General features: G+C 40.9%; 1 protein-coding gene across 1 annotated transcript in view; it reads left to right on the top strand.

The window, feature by feature from the left end:
• Hecw1 (HECT, C2 and WW domain containing E3 ubiquitin protein ligase 1) overlaps nt 1-8,053 on the top strand; it is a 401,408-nt gene extending 393,355 nt beyond the window's left edge. Inside the window, 2 exon segments of the mRNA XM_087196392.1 lie at nt 2,206-2,404; nt 6,258-8,053. Coding sequence (XP_087052518.1) covers nt 2,206-2,404; nt 6,258-6,369 — 311 coding nt within the window. The 3' untranslated portion in view covers nt 6,370-8,053.
• The last annotated feature ends 11,677 nt before the right edge of the window (nt 8,054-19,730 follow it).

The raw sequence follows: 19,730 nt of genomic DNA, 5'->3' as shown, positions 1-19,730 counted from the left end.
GGATTGACTCCAGGGCCTTGTGCATATTAAGCTAGTGCTCCACTTTGAGCTGCATCCCTAGCCCAATTCATCATTTTCTGGAGAGTGTAAGAAGCATGGCCTTACTCCAACACAAAGTGGGTGCTTACACTGAACACTCCTTCCAGGGACAATAATCCCTGGCCAAACTGAGCAAAAGCTTACAGAGGATAGAGTGGATGGTGGGCTGTCCAGAAAGCATCTCTTGCTTCCTGTGATTAGGGCCCTGTCTTCCTTACTTTTCTCTCATTGCTGGAACAAAATATCTGACACCCAAAGTTAAAGGGGGGAAGATTTATTTGGCTTACAGTTCATAGAGGTTTCAGTCCATAATCGGCCAGCTCCAAGACAGGGTGGTGTGGCAGACAGGCCTTGCCAGTGAGAAACAGTTCATGGCACCCACACGGCAGCAAAAGCAGCAAGGGACCTTAACAGTGCCTTCTGCCCCTTTTATCTTTTCCGGACTACTGGGATTAGGGTGGAGCCAAAGCAGTCAGTGGACTGATTTTATGATCACACACCCTTAATTTCAGCATCACACACTCTAGACTCAGCCACCTCTGAAAAAGCTCTATGACCACATGAGCCTTTCGGGGGACAGCTAGATGCAAACCCTAACAGGCCCTCTGCACCTCTAACTGTGGTCTCTCTGGAGCCCCTCCTATCTGCTCACCCTGCATGATGCCAAAGTAGGCTCCCTGAAACCTGTTACTGTTCTGTGGCCCTGAGGATTAAGCCCGGGAACTTCACACTGAGCTACCTCCCCAGCCCCTTTTTCAGTATTTTATTTTTAACACGAGGTGTCTCTGAGTCGCTAAATTGTACAGGCTGGGCTCAAACTTGCTATCCTCCTGCCTCAGCCTCCCAGAGTGCTGGGTTAAAAGTGTGTACCACCATGCCTGGCCTGAAACATCATTTTCATTAGGCCATTTCCCTACCCACAAATATGCTCCTTACAGACCTTTGTAAAAGTTTTTTTTTTAAGTCTCATAACCCTTCCTTCATGTAAAATATTACAGAGAAACCCAACCAATGGATCAGAGAGAGAGGAAACTGGGGGTGCCATTAGCTTCCTCGCTCCCCACTATACTCTGCGACCGGAACCCTCTAGAACTTCTAGTTGGCCTGGTGTGGAAACTGCTGGTCTGCAGTGTCGGACAGAATGTCTCTGCCTAGCTATCAAGCCCTCTGTGCTGGCCAGCTGAATGGTCCCTGCATGTTTTTTTCATCCTTATTGTTAGTTCGTTTGCCAAAAATGTTGTTCCCCTTTTCTCCACTTATCCAATCCTTCCCATCCTGAACTCATACCCCAGGTCCATTATGAAGCTGTCTCTGTTTCTGCCTCAACCCACACAGATTTCTCCCATCTCTGAATGCCTCTTACATTTGTGATGTATCATTTATCTTCATTGATCAGTCTTAGCTTGGCCTTTCCTGCCTAAGAGAGAGGGGCCAGTACTTCTACCATAGGTCCCACCAGGGCCCCAGAAACCACTGATAATGGCACAGGGCTTCTCCTGGCAGCAGTGATGGCTGCCAGCACCTTCAACCAGACTTGCTGTTCACCCCCAGCCTTTCTCCCTGTTCCTGAGGTGTGGGGTTGCCAGAAGCTAAAACGTCAGAACAAAGGTGAAAACCTATATCCACAGAGGGTCTGTCTCTACCAAGCCTTCCTGTTCCTCATCGACATTTATATAAGGCAGGGACATTTAAAGTGGTGTCCCAGTTGTTTAAATAGGAAATATCTCTGAGGACATCTCCAGAATATAAGGTCTTTTTATAAAATAGCTATTTTCTAAATCTGCTTTTGTTTTAAAACTTGACCTAGCTGCACAAATTATTTTAGACCTAACCTATCTAAAGGCCATTATTAGAAAAATCAGCATCAAGTCTGTAATTCTAGCACTCTGGGAGGCTAAGGCAGAAAGATCTCAAGTATGAGCCAAGGTTGGGCAACTTACGGACTTAGTGAAACCCTGTCTCAAAATTTTAAAATTTTAGAAAGGCCAGGAAGGGGTGGAGGGAGTCAGGGATGTAGCTTATCAGGAAAGCCTAGTACCACAAAAAGGAAGGGGAAGGAGAGAGAGAAAAAATCAAAATCAGCAGATCCAAAGCCATTGTTCTGTTAATATACCTTACCTGTGTTCCATTCTCCACATCCCCTCTCCCTCTCTTTGTTCCCATCAGGCTATCATGACGGGCACCTTGTGATCCGCTGGTTCTGGGCTGCAGTGGAACGCTTCAATAATGAGCAGAGACTGAGATTGCTGCAGTTTGTCACAGGAACCTCAAGCGTGCCCTATGAAGGCTTCGCAGCCCTTCGAGGAAGCAATGGCCTTCGGCGTTTCTGCATTGAGAAATGGGGGAAAATCACGTCTCTCCCCAGGTACAGAGGTCCTGCCAACCTTCAGGAAACTCACTGAAGAGGGCAAATTTTATCTTCGCTATTAGAGGTTGGGTAATCATCCTTTGAGATGAAGTCTTGCTTGTCATCCAAAGTATTGTGATGTGAATTAATAGTGGAAGGTGTAGGTGAGAAGTCCCTGAGACTTGGATTGGGACTATAGTCTTGGTTTGGATGATTGACGGTATGTGGGCTGTAGTGTGTTGGTCCATATGTCAGTCATGGAAAGCTTGGAATCTGTATATAATCCAACTTCAGTTAAAGAAGAATATCTAACATGGAGGAGGGAAGTAAAGGCGTTAGTATAAGGATGCTGGAGGCCCAAAGTAACCGTTCCAGTGCCACGTTGTACTTCTATAACGTGTCACTTGATAGTTGATAAGGTACTTTTATATTCATGTATGTGGGTCATATTTTTCCCACTTAGTTTTAAAACATTTGAGGATGAGACCATCTGTATCCCTGGGGCTCTTCAGTGACTTCCATGTAGAACCCTAGGAAACAAGAATTATGGGGTAAATTCAGGGAAGGAGCCAGTGGGGGCCCAAGCAGTTTTACAGAATAAATTCTCCTTTCCATACATCTTTTCTGCGACACTCTGGGTAATATATTCCTGATCATGAAACAAAGAACACCAAGAGATGCTTCTATGCAAATAATATGGTAATAAATATCGCTTCAAGTCTAGAGCCATATCATCATGAACACGCCTGATCTCATCTGATAAATACTGCTTTAACAAACAGAAGATCACATTGATCTCTCTTTCTTCTTCTGATATTTTCTAATTAGGAAAGAAGATTTACATTTAATTCAGACCTATATCGACATGATCACTTGTCTTAATCAGCTTTCTGTTACTGTAACAAACACCTGGGAAATACCACCTCAAAAAGAGAAAAGGTTTATTTCTTTTGGGCTTGGCTGTTTAAGGAGCTTGAGCAAGTAGGGATAGAGCATGGGCTTCTGGATTTGTGGATAGAATTACTGACAAGCTTGAGAAAGAGTGGGTTTAGCAGAATGAGGATGAGACCTATCTGAATGAATGAGGCTGTAGTTCAGGAATGGAAAAAGATGCATGAAAGGATTAAACAACTTTCTCAACTGGCCTCACAACTGAGTAAATAACCAGCAGTCATCATGGCTGCCTCTGTTGTTTCTTGATGCCTTTAAGTAGTCTCTAATGGACAGGGCAAGTCTTTCTCTGACACTGTATTGGTTAACATTTCCATCAATAGCTTGTAACAACTCAAGGAGATAGATCAGCTGAGCAAATGACATGGCTCGGAGGGGTAAACAGTGCACCAAGTGACACAATCTAAATCCAGAATTATCCCAGAGTTTCCAGAGCCCTAAGTTGACATCAACACGGTGGAATTTGACGTGGCAGCATTGGAAAGATCCTTGCGGAGTTTCGAAACATCAGTTAGGAGATGAAGATGATTCACTTGCCAGTAGGTCATGAGGAAAAGCCTAGGGTCTTCAGTCACAAGCATGACACAGTTCCTAAAACCATTACCCCACCCATGATTGTGTTACTAGAGATTCTTATGATTACATGATGATTCACAGGGTATAAAAGGGATTTGTATGCATTCTGTCATCGAGCCACCCAATAACTCTCTCAGGTGCATTTAGCCCCATTTTACAAGTGAGAAAACTGAGGCTCAGAAAGATTAATGGACTTCCCCAAGGTCATAAAGCTGGCCAGTGGCTACACTGGGATGAAAAGAGAGGCCCAGCCTGTGGTTCCCTGCTTGCTCGCCAGGCCCTCGTCTGCCTGGCAGTGCTTGGTCCCTTGGTCCTAAGCACAGAGGAATCAGGTCAGCAAATACTGTTGTGGTGAGAGCCGCACCTAGAGGGCAGTGAGTGTGCAGGAATGCAGACCCCAAGTGAGATTTGATTGGGTTCCTTCTAGATAACAAATTAGAATTCAGCTAGGGGAGTTAACCTACGCTACTGACAAATACAATAAAAGCAGCCAGTAAATAAACTGTGGGCGTTGTAACTGTTATTTGTTCATACTTCCCATTTACTCCACAAAATTGTCTCTGATAGAATTAATTTGGTTCCAACTAATTTGTAAATATAAGGGGTTTTTTCCCTATAATATTTCTGCTCTCAAGTGACATTAAAATGACCAGAGGGAAAAGAAAGCAAGACGGTGCCTGCTCATAACTCACTCCTGGTTAATTCACCTAGTTCCACAAACACACTTGGGACCTTTCTGCTCCACTTAACTCGGTGAGCCACAGCCCAGTGCATGTTTGCCCGTTCTAGTTTCACACTTTCTAAACATAGAGAAGAATCACTGCCATCATTGTCCTACTCAATTTACTGGCTTTCCTTTCACTTTCACTTGAATACTCTGGTTTAGGTAAAATATTTCAGGTGTTTTCTTTTGAAGTGAACATAGGTCAGGATGAATCTTAGGTAATAACTGAAGAACTCTGCTCTTGCTGTCTTTTGGGGGTGGGGAGAAGAAGGGAGGGAGTGGGGATGAGGGAGGGACAGTTCCCCCAAGGAGGAGGAGGGAGCTGTTCCAAGAAGAAGCTGGCCCTGGAAAGATCAAAGAGAAACCACCAGCTGCTTCCTGATTCTCCCTGTGCAGGAAAATGCACCTTCCCTCTCCACAGTCCCCTCCTTCCTTATCCCTAAAAATCTCCCCTGTACCTGGAGTGTCATTGCGTCTCCCTTCACAGCGATCTGGGGCTGGTACGCTGGCTATGGGATTTAAAACAAAAATATAAATAGATAATTCCCAGAGGGATATTACAATTAAAGGAGTTTAATGTCCCAAATAAAATCCAATGGAGAGAATTTAGTTTTGTTTGTGCATACATTAGTTTTTGTTTTATTTTTATTTTATTTTATTTTATTTTATTTTATTTTATTTCAAGTGTCCTTTCTGTGCTGGCTGGTGACTCCAAACACTATTTCAACATGTGCCTCCTAGGGAGGAAAGGGCATAAAATTAGCTTTCCCCTGCACTCATTCTCCTTTCTCCCTACTTTGATACAGGACTCAGCATCAATAAAAGCTCATAGAAACAAACAACTCTTGACAGGAAGTAGCTAGTCGGGTGATTGAGGTGCCACAGAAGGAGTCTGTATGCTGCACCTCTGTTCTCACTGCTGGAGACCCACAGGGCCATATCCTGGTCCCTGTGTTAGCAGCTTTGCAGGGAAGGCATTCATGCTCTAGGGCAGACTCTGGCAAGCATGAGCCTGCAGGATAAAGCACATGACAGGTGAGACAGAACCTGGGGCCCTGGTGTTAGGATACCTTGGCCTTGAGGGAGGGCTGTCTCACAAGCTCAGCTTTTCTTGGAAATGCAACACTTCAACTTCAGGTGCTGGGTATCCTATTGGGGTAGAGGAGTCAGACTTGTCTCTAGTGCATACCTGACTTGAATGCAAAATTGAATCTCTGAATTCCAGAGCATTGTGGATACCTCTAAGTAAATACACTCGGTTTACAGCAGCCCAGAAATCAGAGGGAGGCAAGGAGACTTAAGAATCAGATTCTGTAATAGTAATTATTTTTCTCCTTCCTTCACTGACCACGTGTAAGTTTATGTCTCAGTTGCAAAAGCCAGCTGGTACCATAGAGTTGATCATTGGTTCAATAGTATATATAGCTTGCTTACAGATCCCAATCACTCATCCTCGTTGTTCCAATTTTTTCCTCAACTGGTCTGTTGTGGTTTGTAGTTGGCAGTGTTTTATAACTGTCCTCAATCATGGTCCTTTTGTTTTCCCTTTGAAGTCACAGATATATCCAGAGCCAGGTGTACCCCTGAAATACTCTCACCAATCTTTTCTCCCCCATTCAGGGCACACACATGCTTCAACCGATTGGATCTCCCACCATATCCCTCCTACTCCATGTTGTATGAAAAGCTCTTGACAGCAGTAGAAGAAACCAGCACCTTTGGACTTGAGTGAGGAAACGGAACCTCGCCTTGACATTTTCCTGGCCAGTGACATCACCCTTTCTGGGATGACTCCTTTCCCATTCCCTTAATCAACTCTCCTTTGATTTTGGTATTCCGTGGCTTTTATTTTCACACCAAATCAGGATTGACAGAGCTGTGCATGAAGAACTGCCTTCTTCCAAGATCTCACCTTCAGGCTTCCCTCCTCTGTTTTCAATGAACTGCTAGCCTGTATGCAATATTAAAAAAACAGCTGTCTCAAGGTCTGTGCATATCTCCACATACCTCCATTACTAACAATGAAATATGAATGCAAGTTATGCTACACTTGACCAAATGGTAATAAATGTTTACTTCCATTTCTAGCATATAAGAGAAAATTTGAGCATTTGCATTCCAAGCTTTTATACGCCCATGTCTTCTGAGCAGAGCCACCATTTTTTTTAATCATTTCTAACAATCAATTCCAGACCTAGGAGGTGATCAACTCTGTTTTCCTCCCACTCTACTTTCCCCATGTGTACTGCCCATCCAAAGGGCAACAAGCGGCAACACTGAAATTTTCATACATTCAGCTCATGATCCATAGGTGGCGTTAGTCCCTTCAGCCGGAACTAGCCTAGACAAATGGTGCAAATATGACACATCCAATAATTAACAACATCAAGAAAAACACGTTCTGCTGATGTGACACAGTGCATCCCAATGATTGTGGGGACCATGGGCTCAACTTGAACTCAGAGAAGTTGGGAGGTGGGGGAGCACCCCCAGTAAACACCACACAAGAAGCACAAACTTGTGCACATGTTTACGAAAGAAATCTTCACTGATGTAGGCTGAAGGATGAGACTTAACCCCCTTGTATTGTATAGAATGTGGTAACCCAAACAGGAGAAAGGAGAGAAAGACATAGTGCATTGATTTGAATACCTGGCTTCTGTACTGTTTTGTTTGGTCTAGGTATAGTTCTTCACAACAGAAAAAAAGATGGATATATAATTTCATGACTTTCGTTAAAGCCAAGTTTACTTACTTGGCAAGTGAACCTTATTTTTTCTTTCAGCTGATTTTTTCAGACTTTCTTCTTTTTTAAGTCATGGTAGTCAAGTTCCTCTACATCTGGTCATCCACAGGTACCACACTAAGAAGCTGCAGAGAGTGACGGTGCTTGTTAGGGGTCAAGGGCAACATGTCCTTCTCCTCCATCCACAGCAGTCCTCCAAAGGCATGTCCGTTTGTGTCAAAATAAATAGCCAGTTTCGTTTAGCATTCAGTCAAAAGATAACTTCAAAAACTGTGTTTTCAGAAAAACAGTTGCAGGCTCTAAAGACAGCCTCACTACTTGATTACATCTGAGATAACCCCAACCACAGTGGCCATTTGCTATTTTTGTAACCTTGTTATCCATGTTGTCTGAAATATGTCAAAAATGAAAGTGTTTTTCTTCACTGGGAAAAGAAAAAGAGACCTGAATTTGTAAATGTCACATTATTTTCAATATATTAGAAGATGGAGAAATGTGAAAAATGTAAGACAAAATTAATTTCAGGTGAAGCTATGTCTTGTGGCTCATTATACCAGTTTGTATATGGATAGGGAATTATTTGTGTTCCGTGTACTCCAAAATAAAATAAAACAAAAATAAACTCTAAAGCAGAATAAAACTCTAAAATAAAATAGAATTAGTTACAATGCCCAGCACCACTTGCTGCTGTTTTTCTGTTGTCAGTCAGGGAGTATATGTTACAGAAATTTAACCTATATCTATTATTACCTAAAAAGAATATTTACCAACATGGGATGGAATGTGTAAGTCACATGGTACAGAATTTGGGGAATATGTAAAATTCAGTACACATTTCAGTATCTGAAAAGTAATTGATTCCAGTGCAGCTGTTATGTATGAAATCAGAATATTAGGATTGTGTAAATCATTTTATCATATCCTTATCTTAATTCTTCACACAGTATCACTAATATGGCGGGCATCTTTGATCTTTAGAATTTGGTATTTTACATCCATAATCATTAATTCAAACATTCAACTCTTTTTTAGTACTGTTTTTCTTTGTGGTACTGAGGACTGAACCCAGGATGCTCATACTGAACTACATCCTCAGCCCTTTTTTTATTCTCTCACTACTGGGGATATAATCTAGGGCCTTTGCACTGAGCTGCATCCCCAGAATTTTTGCTTTTTTTAATTTTTGAGATAGAGTCTCATTAAGTCACTAAGTTGCCTGGGCTGGACTCAAACTAGCGATCATCCTGCCTCAGCTTCCCAGAGTGCTGAGATTACAGGCAAGCACCACCACACCCACCTTTTTTTTAGTACTTATATTATTTGTCAGGCATTGGAAAGGAAGAAAAGTGCTCAAAAGACAGAATCTGTCCCTGGAGGGCTTTACAACTTACATAAATATCTACTTAATTTATTATATTAGTTAATATTTACCATATACAGAAGGAATAGGTTATCATAAAAATTATACATAAATATGTAACATGGGTGTTAGTGATTTTTAACTAACTTTTCCTTATCCACCACTTCTACCACAGATGCCTTACCCAAGATGTCGCTCACCAAGTGTAACAGGAACATCATTTCACAAAAGTGCAAAATGCTATAAAGAGATACTGTTGTCAAAGTTGCCTGAGAAAATGTGAAGTTCGCCTAACTTGACTCCAGTGTTCCATTTGAGCCTTTCTTGAAGGAAGAAAATCAGAGTGAATTAACGCTCAGAAACCAGTCCTTTTACCTAATACCTAGGGCTGATTGTAAAACCATGTGTAATTTTCTCATATATACAATGAAATAGCTATAAAACTAAATTTTTCCATTAATTTCACCAGATGGAGCTGTGAACCACCTCAAATAAAATAATTTAAAGGGTAAGGCAGATCTATTTGTTGCAATATGTACTTGTTTTTTAAACTTAAAGCATGAATTTTCTTCGTGAAGAAAGGTTGCAAAATTAATCACTTATAAGTCACAACCCCTCTAAAACAAGATTATATTTTAGCAAGAGCTTTAGTAAAAGTGTAAGACTCTTTGTTGAGGGACAAGCAAGAATGATAAGAGAAAATTTATGTTACAATTTTGAAAAATGCTTTAAGGTATTACAATAATTTCATGGATGCCACAAACATTTTACTCTAAAATACTAAGTGAATAATGCCAAAAATAAAAGGCAATTCTGCAGGGTCAGAAGAAGCATTCTAGATCTACTACTGAATTCTTTGTGACTTCCTCTGTATATAAATGGACAGAAGATGTGAAAAAATTTTACTACTATCACTTTGTAGCACAAAAATTGAAGGGAAGGTGGTGAGAAAATTAAGAAGAAAAGATATATGATTTCTTGGCAGGATTTAAATATGCAGTATTTAAATCTTTTTCCTTTTAATACATGATCACATGTCCTTTAACTGTAAGAACACTTGTGCGGCAAGCCAGTGAATTTGGTTTTTCAGGACAGTTCTAATGTATCAATAGGATTGTCAGTCCACGTGTCAAACCCTGTGCATGAAATTTGGGTTCGGAACATTTCTCAAAGGCCACAAATGTTTTCCCAGTCGAGATGAAAACACTTTCAAATGAAAGTAGTTAGAACTTTACGTAACAAATGTGGTGCTTTATTATGTATTTCAGTGTTCATGATTAAAACGACTGCAATATTATATCATTAAAATCTGGGATGGATATTCCCACCATCACAAGGTACAAAAGAGAAAGTGTTATTTTCTTGTTAGTGACATGTAGTCCCTTTGTTCTAGTAGAAAAAAACAAAGGTGCCTAGAGGTAGGTAGTATATAGAGTAAATATTGTTCCATTAGCCTACTTCCTGCAGCTTCAAGTTTATCTAAGGAAACGTCTATAACAATTTTGTTAAAAAGTCTTTGTTCTAGTCATAGCAGGAGAAGTCCACGTCACTGGACTGATTTTGCTTGCATTGACAAAAGAAATGTCACATGATACTCAGGCCACGCTTTCTCTTCCATCCTACCACCTTCAAGGAATGTCAATAAACTCACTTTGGTATGTCACTGTGTATGCTCCTTATTACAAAGGGAAATCCAGGGTCATACATCACGATTTGTGTCCTGCCCGCTCTTACTGGATACAAGCAATAAAACAGCACAGAAGGCTGCCAGGCGCTGTGATAACCAATCCCCAAGGGGGAAAATATCATTTATGGAAAAAACAGTATGTGCTCACAGATCTGTGAATAAAGGAACCACTTTTGTTATGAAGTGCCTTGTGTGTGCCTCTTAGAACATAGATCACATGGGCTTCATTTTCTGAAATCCTTCACGTAGAACCAGGAGGACACTGACATGTATGAAATCCTATCTGGTCAGGTGCTTCTGACAAGACTTCCAGCCACAGCCTACTACTCAGTGCGGCCCTAGGACAAGAGTTGGCAGCACTAAGCAACATGTTGTGCCCTCAGGCACAAACCACAGATGGCGTTTGTTCCTTCCAGGGCTCCGGAAGACCAACCATGTGGCTCTTACAGAGGGGTCAGAAGCTGACTGATTTGGGGGAAGAAAAATATTTCATTATGAGGGAAAAATATGAGTAGGATTGAGAGAAGGAAATCCAGAGGGACTGACAGAGTTAGGAAGACCTAATGATACATTTTTATACACATGCTTGGTTTGCTTTAAATTATTTTTCTAACTCAAATTAGTTTTTCTCTTCAGTATGAGAAAACGATTAACCTGGACTTTTGACTTGCCTGGGCCAAATTTAGTTTTGTCTTGAGCCTCCTATATATAAATAACAAAGCTTCTCCTCTTACTTTTAAATATTTTTTATTATAACATTAAAAAGAGCAAGTGGCCTGCTCTCTAAACGCTGCTCCAATCTGTGGCACAAGCATTTAGGAAGAGTAGAAAAAAGAACAGTAGGTCAGCCAGGCGTGGTAGCTCATGCCTATAATCCCAGCACTTGAGAGGCTGAGGCAGGAGGATCACTGTGAGTTTGAGGCCGGCCTGGGCTATATAGTGAATTCAAGGTCAGCCTGAACTATGTAGTAGGACCCTGTCTCAAAAAAATAAAAAAGGTTATATTATTTTGTTTTAATCTGATCATTATTCTGAAGTCAAGATTAGACTCTGGAGTTCCTCCTTCCCTCCCTCTATCTTGCTGTCCTGAGACTGAACCCAGGACCTCACACATATTAGGCAAGTGGTCTACCACTGCACTACCCCCACAGACCTTTTTATTAATTTACTTACTTTTATTTTGAGATAGGGTCTCACTAAATTCCCCAGACTGGCCTCAAACTTGTGCTCCTCCTACCTCAGTATCCCATGTAGCTGGGATTACAGGTGTGCTTCACCACATGGACAGAGGATATTTTTATAACGAGATACATGAAGGGTTAGACAAAATCAGACCAACCTTTATTGCTCAGGAACCACCACCTTCACAGCTGGGGCTAGATGCAGGTACCTGTGCCTGGCTGGTTTATCTTGGAGATAAGCAATCTGATGCAAGGAGAGCTGACTTGCTCAAGGCCACTAAGCTTTATTTTAGGAACTAACAGATGCCCTGTCACCAGATACTCATTGGAGCCCTGGACCTGGCATCCCCGTTAGGAAATCTGCTGAGAGGGTACAGGATGCAGAAGAGATGAGAACGGAGAATGTGCCATCAGGACATTTGGCATCCCCAGCTGGTATGTATTCTCCAGAGAAGGGAGTGACAGTTTGTTCCCAAAGCCCCTCTCTGACTTTGCCAGGGCACCCTAAGGAAGCAACACCATGGGGGGTGTAGTCATGTCTAACAGCTTGAGATGGAGATTACCAGGAAGCTGGTTCTTTCTGAGGACTACAAGAGCTAATTATTCCGTCTCTGTTTCCTAGCTTCTGGTGGCTGCCGGCAGGCTTAGGCATCTCTTGGCTTATAAATCGCTTCCTCCATAATGTCTTCCTTATGTGCTGTGTATGTGCATGCGTGTGTGTGTGTGTGTGTGTACGCACACATGCATATACAAGTCCCCCCTTTTTATAAGGACATCAGTCATGGAGGAGGGGTACGACCCATCCTAATCCCCTCATCTTAACTTGATTAGCTCTGTAAAGATTCCTACTCCAAATAAGCACACATTTGAGGTACTAGGAGTTAGGACTCCAACATAAGGTATCTTCTTTTGTGGATATAATTCAGTCTACAACATCCTCTTTCCTGCTACCTTAAGAGCACTGACCAGTAATAATAATATACACTGGCATGCCTTTCATGTATCACCCTATGAAATAGCTACTTTTATATCCTCATTTTAAGCTGGATAAAAATAACCTGTTGTGGTGGTATACACCCATCATCCCAGTACTGTAGAAGAAAGAGGCAGGAGGAGCCCAAAGCTCCAGCCCAGCTTGAGCTACCCCTTTCTAGGCAGGTCAGAGGATTTATCAGCCTCTGATAGCTTCTTATTTGGGAAATTTCCTCATAAGAAACTGAATGGGATCATATAAATTTTCCTCCTTTTATTTGGGTTGTTCAAACAATTTAAGAGAAAGTGAAATTCTTATTGGACCTAACTCAGCAGCCTGTCCACACCATTAAAGGAGCCTGGTTTACCTTCCAGCCCAGACAAAAGAGGAAATGTGTATAAAATATTGTGTGATGATTCTGTTACCATATGTACCAAGCTCATGGTTCCACAGACATCTAAGAATGAAGTCACAAACCAAGAGAAGTGGTCAGGGGAGTTTTATTGAAAATAAGAATAAGAAGAATAGCTCCAGGATTTCCAAAAGGGATCCAGAGTGGGTGCCACATGACCTCCCAATCCAGAACTAATTATAGATAACAGAGCACAGGAATCGCTCGATTGTTTAGTGGCCACCTATCACAGGTGGCTCTGTGGATTTAAAATGACCATTTGGAACTCAAGCTTCTAAACCTGTTTTTCAACATTTAGCGTTTAAAGGAAACTGGGATTTTAGCGGGAAAAAAATGGTTATTTTGCATTTTTAATTTTCTCAGAACTCAGACACTTAATAGGGAGTGGCTGTACCTCCCTTTTGTAAAGAGTGGACTGCATCCCATATTGCCTGAGGAAAAGCACTAATTCCCTGTCTATTCTTAATCTTTATCAATATGGCTGGTCACCCAACTCTGTCTCAGGCACATCCCCTAGCTAGCTGCCTTACTCATTAGCTGACTAGAAAAACTATTTTCTGCAGTTCCTCTGACCTGTCTTTTGAGTTAGGAAGTTAGCGGGACCTCCTTTTACTTTCAAATTTAGCCCACTGTAAGAAGAGGGTTGATCTCTGTCGGCCTTGCCTTCAAGAGTTTGTGCCAATGTGAGGCAGGAGATTAGAGCATGGAAAAATGGCTGAGCAAGTGGGAATGACCAGACAATAATGGAGATCCAGGGAGTGTACAGAAAAACAGTTTCAAGCCCTGCATCTAAAACTAACAGGAATGTACTAGCTTCAATTCTCAAAAGAACTCAAGCAGGTTTTTGTTAGGATGGCTTACACCTGATGTCAGGCTGAGGTTTGGGATATACAAAAGATGACACTCATTAACCTGGTGGCCACTATGCTCTCTCTTTCATGGTGGTTCACTCTCACACCATAGATTATACTTCTTTTCCTTCTTTAGTTGGCCCACTCTCACTCTGCAGAGTATGTTTTTCTTCCTACCTTTAATAAATATAAAACCTCACTACCTTTCATGCTTATTTTGTCCAGTTCTTTGTTCAGGATAAGAAGAACCTAAAAAGAATCCTAGGAGTCCCAGAACCCCAAAACCTGGTAACAATCTGAATGAGATCTGTCCATTTGAGCCCAAGACCTGATCAGAGTAATGGATGCTATAGGAGGGATCCCATGGATAGGTGAGCTCTCTGGCTTCATATCCTGGCTCCACTACGGAGTAGCTACCTGAACATATGCTTCAATTTCTCCGATCTATAAAATGGAGATAGAAATAAAATAGTACATATATATATATATTGATTTGGTTTTTTTAAATAGACTCTATTTTCCAGGGGAATTATAGGTTCACAGTAAAATTAAGCAAAAAGGAGACAATTCCCACATATGACTGGTCCTCTTGAGAAATCCAGCTTATTACTAATTTCCTTCACGGATTATGTTTTTAATGTTGTATCTAAAAAGTCATTGCCAAGCCCAAGATCATCTACATTTTCTTCTATGTTATTTTTTTAGGTGAGAATAGTCTGCATTTTACATTGAGGTCTATGATCCATTTTGAGTTAATTTTTGTGAGGGATTGAGGTCTGTCTTTTTAGCATGTGGATCTCCAGTTGTTTCAACACCATTTGTTGAAAAAGCTATAATTTCTGTGTTGTAATTCCTTTATTGTATTGAAAAAAGTTTAGTTACCAGGCCAGGGAGTAGCTCAGAGGTGGAGCACTTACCTATCCTGCACAAGGCCCTGGCTTCTATCCCCACTACTGCAAGAAAGAAAGAAAAACAAAAAAAATCAGTTACCTGTGTTTCTGTGGGCCTATTTCTGGGTTCTCTGATCTGTTCCATTGTTTTATCTATCTTTCACCATTTCCACACTGCCTTGATTACTGTAGCTTCACAGTAGTCTCGATGTGTAAATCCTTGTATCAGTCAGTGCTTACTAGAGAAGTAGATTTAATGTAAGATATATTAATACATAAGAATTTGCAAGATTGACTTACAGTGGCTGCCATTAGAGTCAGGTGTGGAAGAGTGCAAAAGGTCTGTTTGCACACTGGATATCCAAGTGTCCTGTCAAAAGGCTGGAGCTCGGTGTAGTATCCCATGTGACTTCGTATCAGGAGGCCAAAGAGTCAGTGGTGGAAGGCTGTAAAGTCTTCACTGGAAGCCAGGAGAAGACATCCAAGGTGAAAGCAAAGACGGAAGCTCCTCCAAAGAAATAGAAGTGAGACTTCCTTCGTTTCCCTTTTATACCATTCAGGTGACAAGCCTGCCCACGTGGGTCTTCCACACCCAGAATTATGCTGAGCCAATTTAGTTGGGTGTTACTCATGTTGACACAATCAGTTAACTATCACAGTCCTCCAACTTTGTTCTCCTTCAATATTGTGTTGGCTGTCTGTGTCCTTTGCCTCTCTCTATACTCCTTAGAATTACTGATACTATACAATCATTTGCTGGAATTGTGACTGGGATGGTGATGAAATTATAGATCCACATGGTGTTGTCTGAGGCCACAAGAAGACATTGAAGTTATCAAAAATAATGGCTAGAATACATTAGAGATTTAATAAGTATTATTTGTTATTTCTTGCATTAAAATACCAGAATTTCGGAATTAAAACATTCTTGTGTCAGGTCAGTAAAGTCCAGGATAAGACATTCTTTACATTATCTCCGTAATCCTTGGAGAATATAAAAAGGGTTATCTTTACCTCTCCACTGATTTTCCAAGGACAGATTATCAGAAATAATTTCTAAAGCATACTCATGAATCTTGTTTTCTAATCTGGTATCTTCAGACCTCAGAATTGTGAATAGTACAAACAAATCCTAGACATGTATAGTCCACACACCTATAATCCTAGCACTCCGGAGGCTGAGGCAGGAGGAGTACCTTGAGTTTCCAGCCAGCCTAGGCTACACAGTGAGTTCAAGGCCATCCTGAGCTACATAGTGAGACCCTATCTCAGAAAGAAGAAGAGGAAGAAGAAGGAAGAGGAGAAAGAGAGGAAGGAGGAGGAGAAGGAGAAGAAGAAACAATAACTAATTTGATTGATTTTTTTTTCTTATTTTATTCTGCAGATAGGCATCTTTTTCTCAACTATTTAAATGAGAAGTTAGAAGGAGGACTCTTGCACTGCTGCTGCTTCCTTAGATGTTTGGCCTCTCTTCGTGATGTTGCCCCTTGTGCAAAGATTTCCAGTTCTATTTTGCATAACAACAATTAATACCCTAAACGTCACAGACAATAAAATCCTAATAATATTATATTTTCAACCAATCCAAAGCAGTCTACATCTTCCCCCTTTAGGTGATATGCTCTCCTTTTATTATAAAAACACAGAACTGCAGAGAATTTTATGTAGTTTATGAAAATATTTGACTTTATATATGTGATGATTAATTTTGGTTGTCAGTTTGCCTAGAAAATTGCAGGGACGCCTACAAAAAATTGGTAAAGCGCATTTCTGGGTATGTCTGAGAGGGTGTTTCCAGAGAAGACGGGCATGTGGGTCAGGGAGTTGAGTCCAGAAGACACACCCCGAATGTGTGCAGCAATGTCCTAGACAGAGGCTAGAGACTCGGATGGCATAGAAGGAAGAGGACTGAGAAAGGCAAATGCGCATGCTCCGTCCTTCTGGAGCGGGTGTGTAGTTTTTGCTGCTCCTGTCTTCTGTGAACTCCAGATTCTTCCACTTTCCATTGTACACTTGCATCAGTGACTCTTACAGGGGCTTTCAGAGCAATGGCCTTGCGCTGGGGCTGGATCCTTGGTCCCTCTTTTTCTGAGGTGTCCAGCTTTTTGGACTGAGCAGCTACTGGCTTTCCCTGCTCTTCTGGCTTGCAGTGGCCATTGTAGACTCTGATCACATGAGCCAATCTAATAAATCCCCTCTTGTAATCATACACACACACACACACACACACACACACACACACACACATTTTACTGGTTCTGTTCCTCTGGACAGCAGTATATTGACATTTCATTTTTACCATTAAATATCTCAAGATGTAGGTTTTAACTTGGGAACTGAGTTACACATTCATTAATCTTTCAAAGCATGTGGATTACACCACATTCACCAAACAGCTATCATTGGACATGGAGTAGCTACTTCAGTTAATATTCTCTCCATAGCCTGACCCTCGGATGTTTGGGGATTTTTATCTAGTTTCAGGACAATCTCCTCACCAAAGTTATAGCTCTGAGAAAACTGTCATTCTTTCAAATGTTATCTATCTAGAAAGGTTAAATTGCAAAGGAAAAGAGAAGAGAGATGACCATAATGAGCTGCTCTTTTCTAGGCTAAATTTTGGGAATAAAAATCACTGGGAGATTAGACTCCAGTGTAGTGTTTGACCTAAATGCTAATTTTGACACAAGAGTATCAAGTACAAATCAACTTTTTCCCTATGACATCGTATGTCAAAGGAAATGATGTTGTTTAGCTGAACTACTAATCTCAAAAGCATGTTTTATCCTTGAAGAGCCAAGATCTGTAACCTACATATAATTTCCCAGAACAATACTCTTATATTTTAAAGTAACAGTGGTTTGGACATAAGGCAAGCTTCAACTCGAAGTGCTGTGGGGTGAAGAGGGTGTGATTTAAACCCATCAGTAAATGGAGAGATAGAAAGTAGCCATGGGGGGATAAGTATGTTTAAAATAGCCATACTCTGTGCCTGGATGTATTCATATGAAAAGAAATATAGTATTCATATAAAAAACAAAGCATTTGAAACTTTCTACCTTATTCATTTATAAAAGTGATAATCATCTAAAGACATTCAGAAAGTATAGAAAATTATACAACAAAAGTCACTTCACTCAAAGAGAATCACTGTTAAGAGTGCTAACTCCACGTCATATTTTTTACATGCACTTTTAAAATTATAATACACAGTAGAAATTATTTCAAAGCATTCTTTTTTATAGTTATCATTGCAAAACAAGTACTGTATAGTCTAGTGTTCTTAAAACCCTGTAAAACTGCTGCATCATAACCTATCAGGTAAATATGTATCATAATTCAGTTAACCATCCCTTTCCTGCCAGGTAGGAACTGAGTTCTGCAAGTTCAACTTGATCAAATTTATTCATCAATATTTATAAAGTATTACACACATAGTATACAGAAATAAATGATCCGTGTTATTATTTGGGTCTAGATGTCTCCCCAGAGCCTCATGCAGTCATAGGAGGGCTTTTTCAGAGGTGGCTGAATCTAGAGTGTGTGATGCTGGGATTAGGGGAGTATGATTACTAAATCAGTCCACTGATTGGTTTGGCACCACCTTAATCCTGGCAACCTGGATACACTATAAGGGACAGAAAAAGGCTTGTCTTGTCCTTTGTTGCTTTGCTGCCTTCTGCCCACCATGAACTGTTTCTCCATTGTGATGCCCCTCTACCAAGCTACCCCACCTTAAAGCCAGCCAATTATGGACTGCAATCTCTACAGACTATGAGCTAAATAAACCTTTTCTCCCTTAACTTGTGGGTTTTGGGTATTTTGTCTCAGCAACAAGAAAAGTAACTAAGACAGTCCCTGTCCTATTTAACTCGGAAAAGAGGTCTGTAATACACTCAGAATGCAATTTCATAAAGACAAATGCTGGTTGATATGGAAGCAGTTTTGGTCAGGTAAACTACTAAAGTCAGGGAAAGTGCCCTAAAGAAGGTGATACCTCACAATCCCCAACTTGAAACTATATTACAAAGCTACTGTGATAAAAAACAGCATGGCACTAGCAAAGAAACAGACCTGAGGACTGAAGGACCCTAGTTAGCAAGACAGACTCCATATTGCTGCTTGACCCACCTGCCTGCCCTTTGGATGAACTCAGAAGGAGGAAGCTTAGAAACCTCCTCCCCTTAGAAAGTCTCTTTAGAAACCATAATTAATCAACTATTGTTTTACAAATGTTCCACTTCTGTACCTTTTGCTTGCTTTGCTAGTTCTATCCCATGGTGGGGGGGGGGGCTAGAAACTGTTGGCCTCAAAGGTGTATAAAACATGTTTGTCTCCCCCAGTCAGGGCTCGAGGCCAATGCTTGGCTCGGCTCCCGGCCGGTAATAAACTCCTGTGTGGATTTAATATCGGTCTCTGGTTGGTTCTTTCTCACTGGGTGCAACAAGGATCAGTGGGATAGATTAGAAGATGCAGAAACAACTCCAGACATACCCAGCTACCTCATCTTTGACAAAAGAGCCAACCATCCTCACTGGAGGAAAGATAGCCTATTTAATAAATGGTGTTGGAAAAACTGGATTTCAACCTGCCAAAGATTAAAACTAGACCCCTATCTTTCACCATGCACTAAACTAAAATTCAAGTGGATTAAAGATCTAAATATTAAAACAGAAACACTAAACCTCCTGGAAGATAAGTTAAGTAGAACTCTTGAAGACATTGGCATAGGAAAAGACTTTAAGAACAAATCCTCAGAGGCACAAGAACTAGCACAAAGAATCAACAACTGGGATCTCATCTTATTAAAAAGCTTCTGCACTGCAAGAGAAACCACCAAGAGAGCTGAGACAACCTATAATGTGGGAAAAAAATTTTAGCAGCTGTTCCTCAACAAAGGACTACTATCTAGAATATATAAAGAACTCAAAAAATTAGACCCCCCAAATATAAAGACCCAATTAAAAAATGGGCATCTGAAATAAACAAACAT

This window comes from Heterocephalus glaber, unplaced genomic scaffold (assembly GCF_053883595.1).
Source record: "Heterocephalus glaber isolate CG9 unplaced genomic scaffold, H.glaber_assembly_v1.0 deba00001610, whole genome shotgun sequence".
Classification (NCBI taxonomy): domain Eukaryota; kingdom Metazoa; phylum Chordata; class Mammalia; order Rodentia; family Bathyergidae; genus Heterocephalus; species Heterocephalus glaber.
Note: the sequence above shows the minus strand (reverse complement) of the source record. Positions and strands in the feature narration are given on the sequence as shown.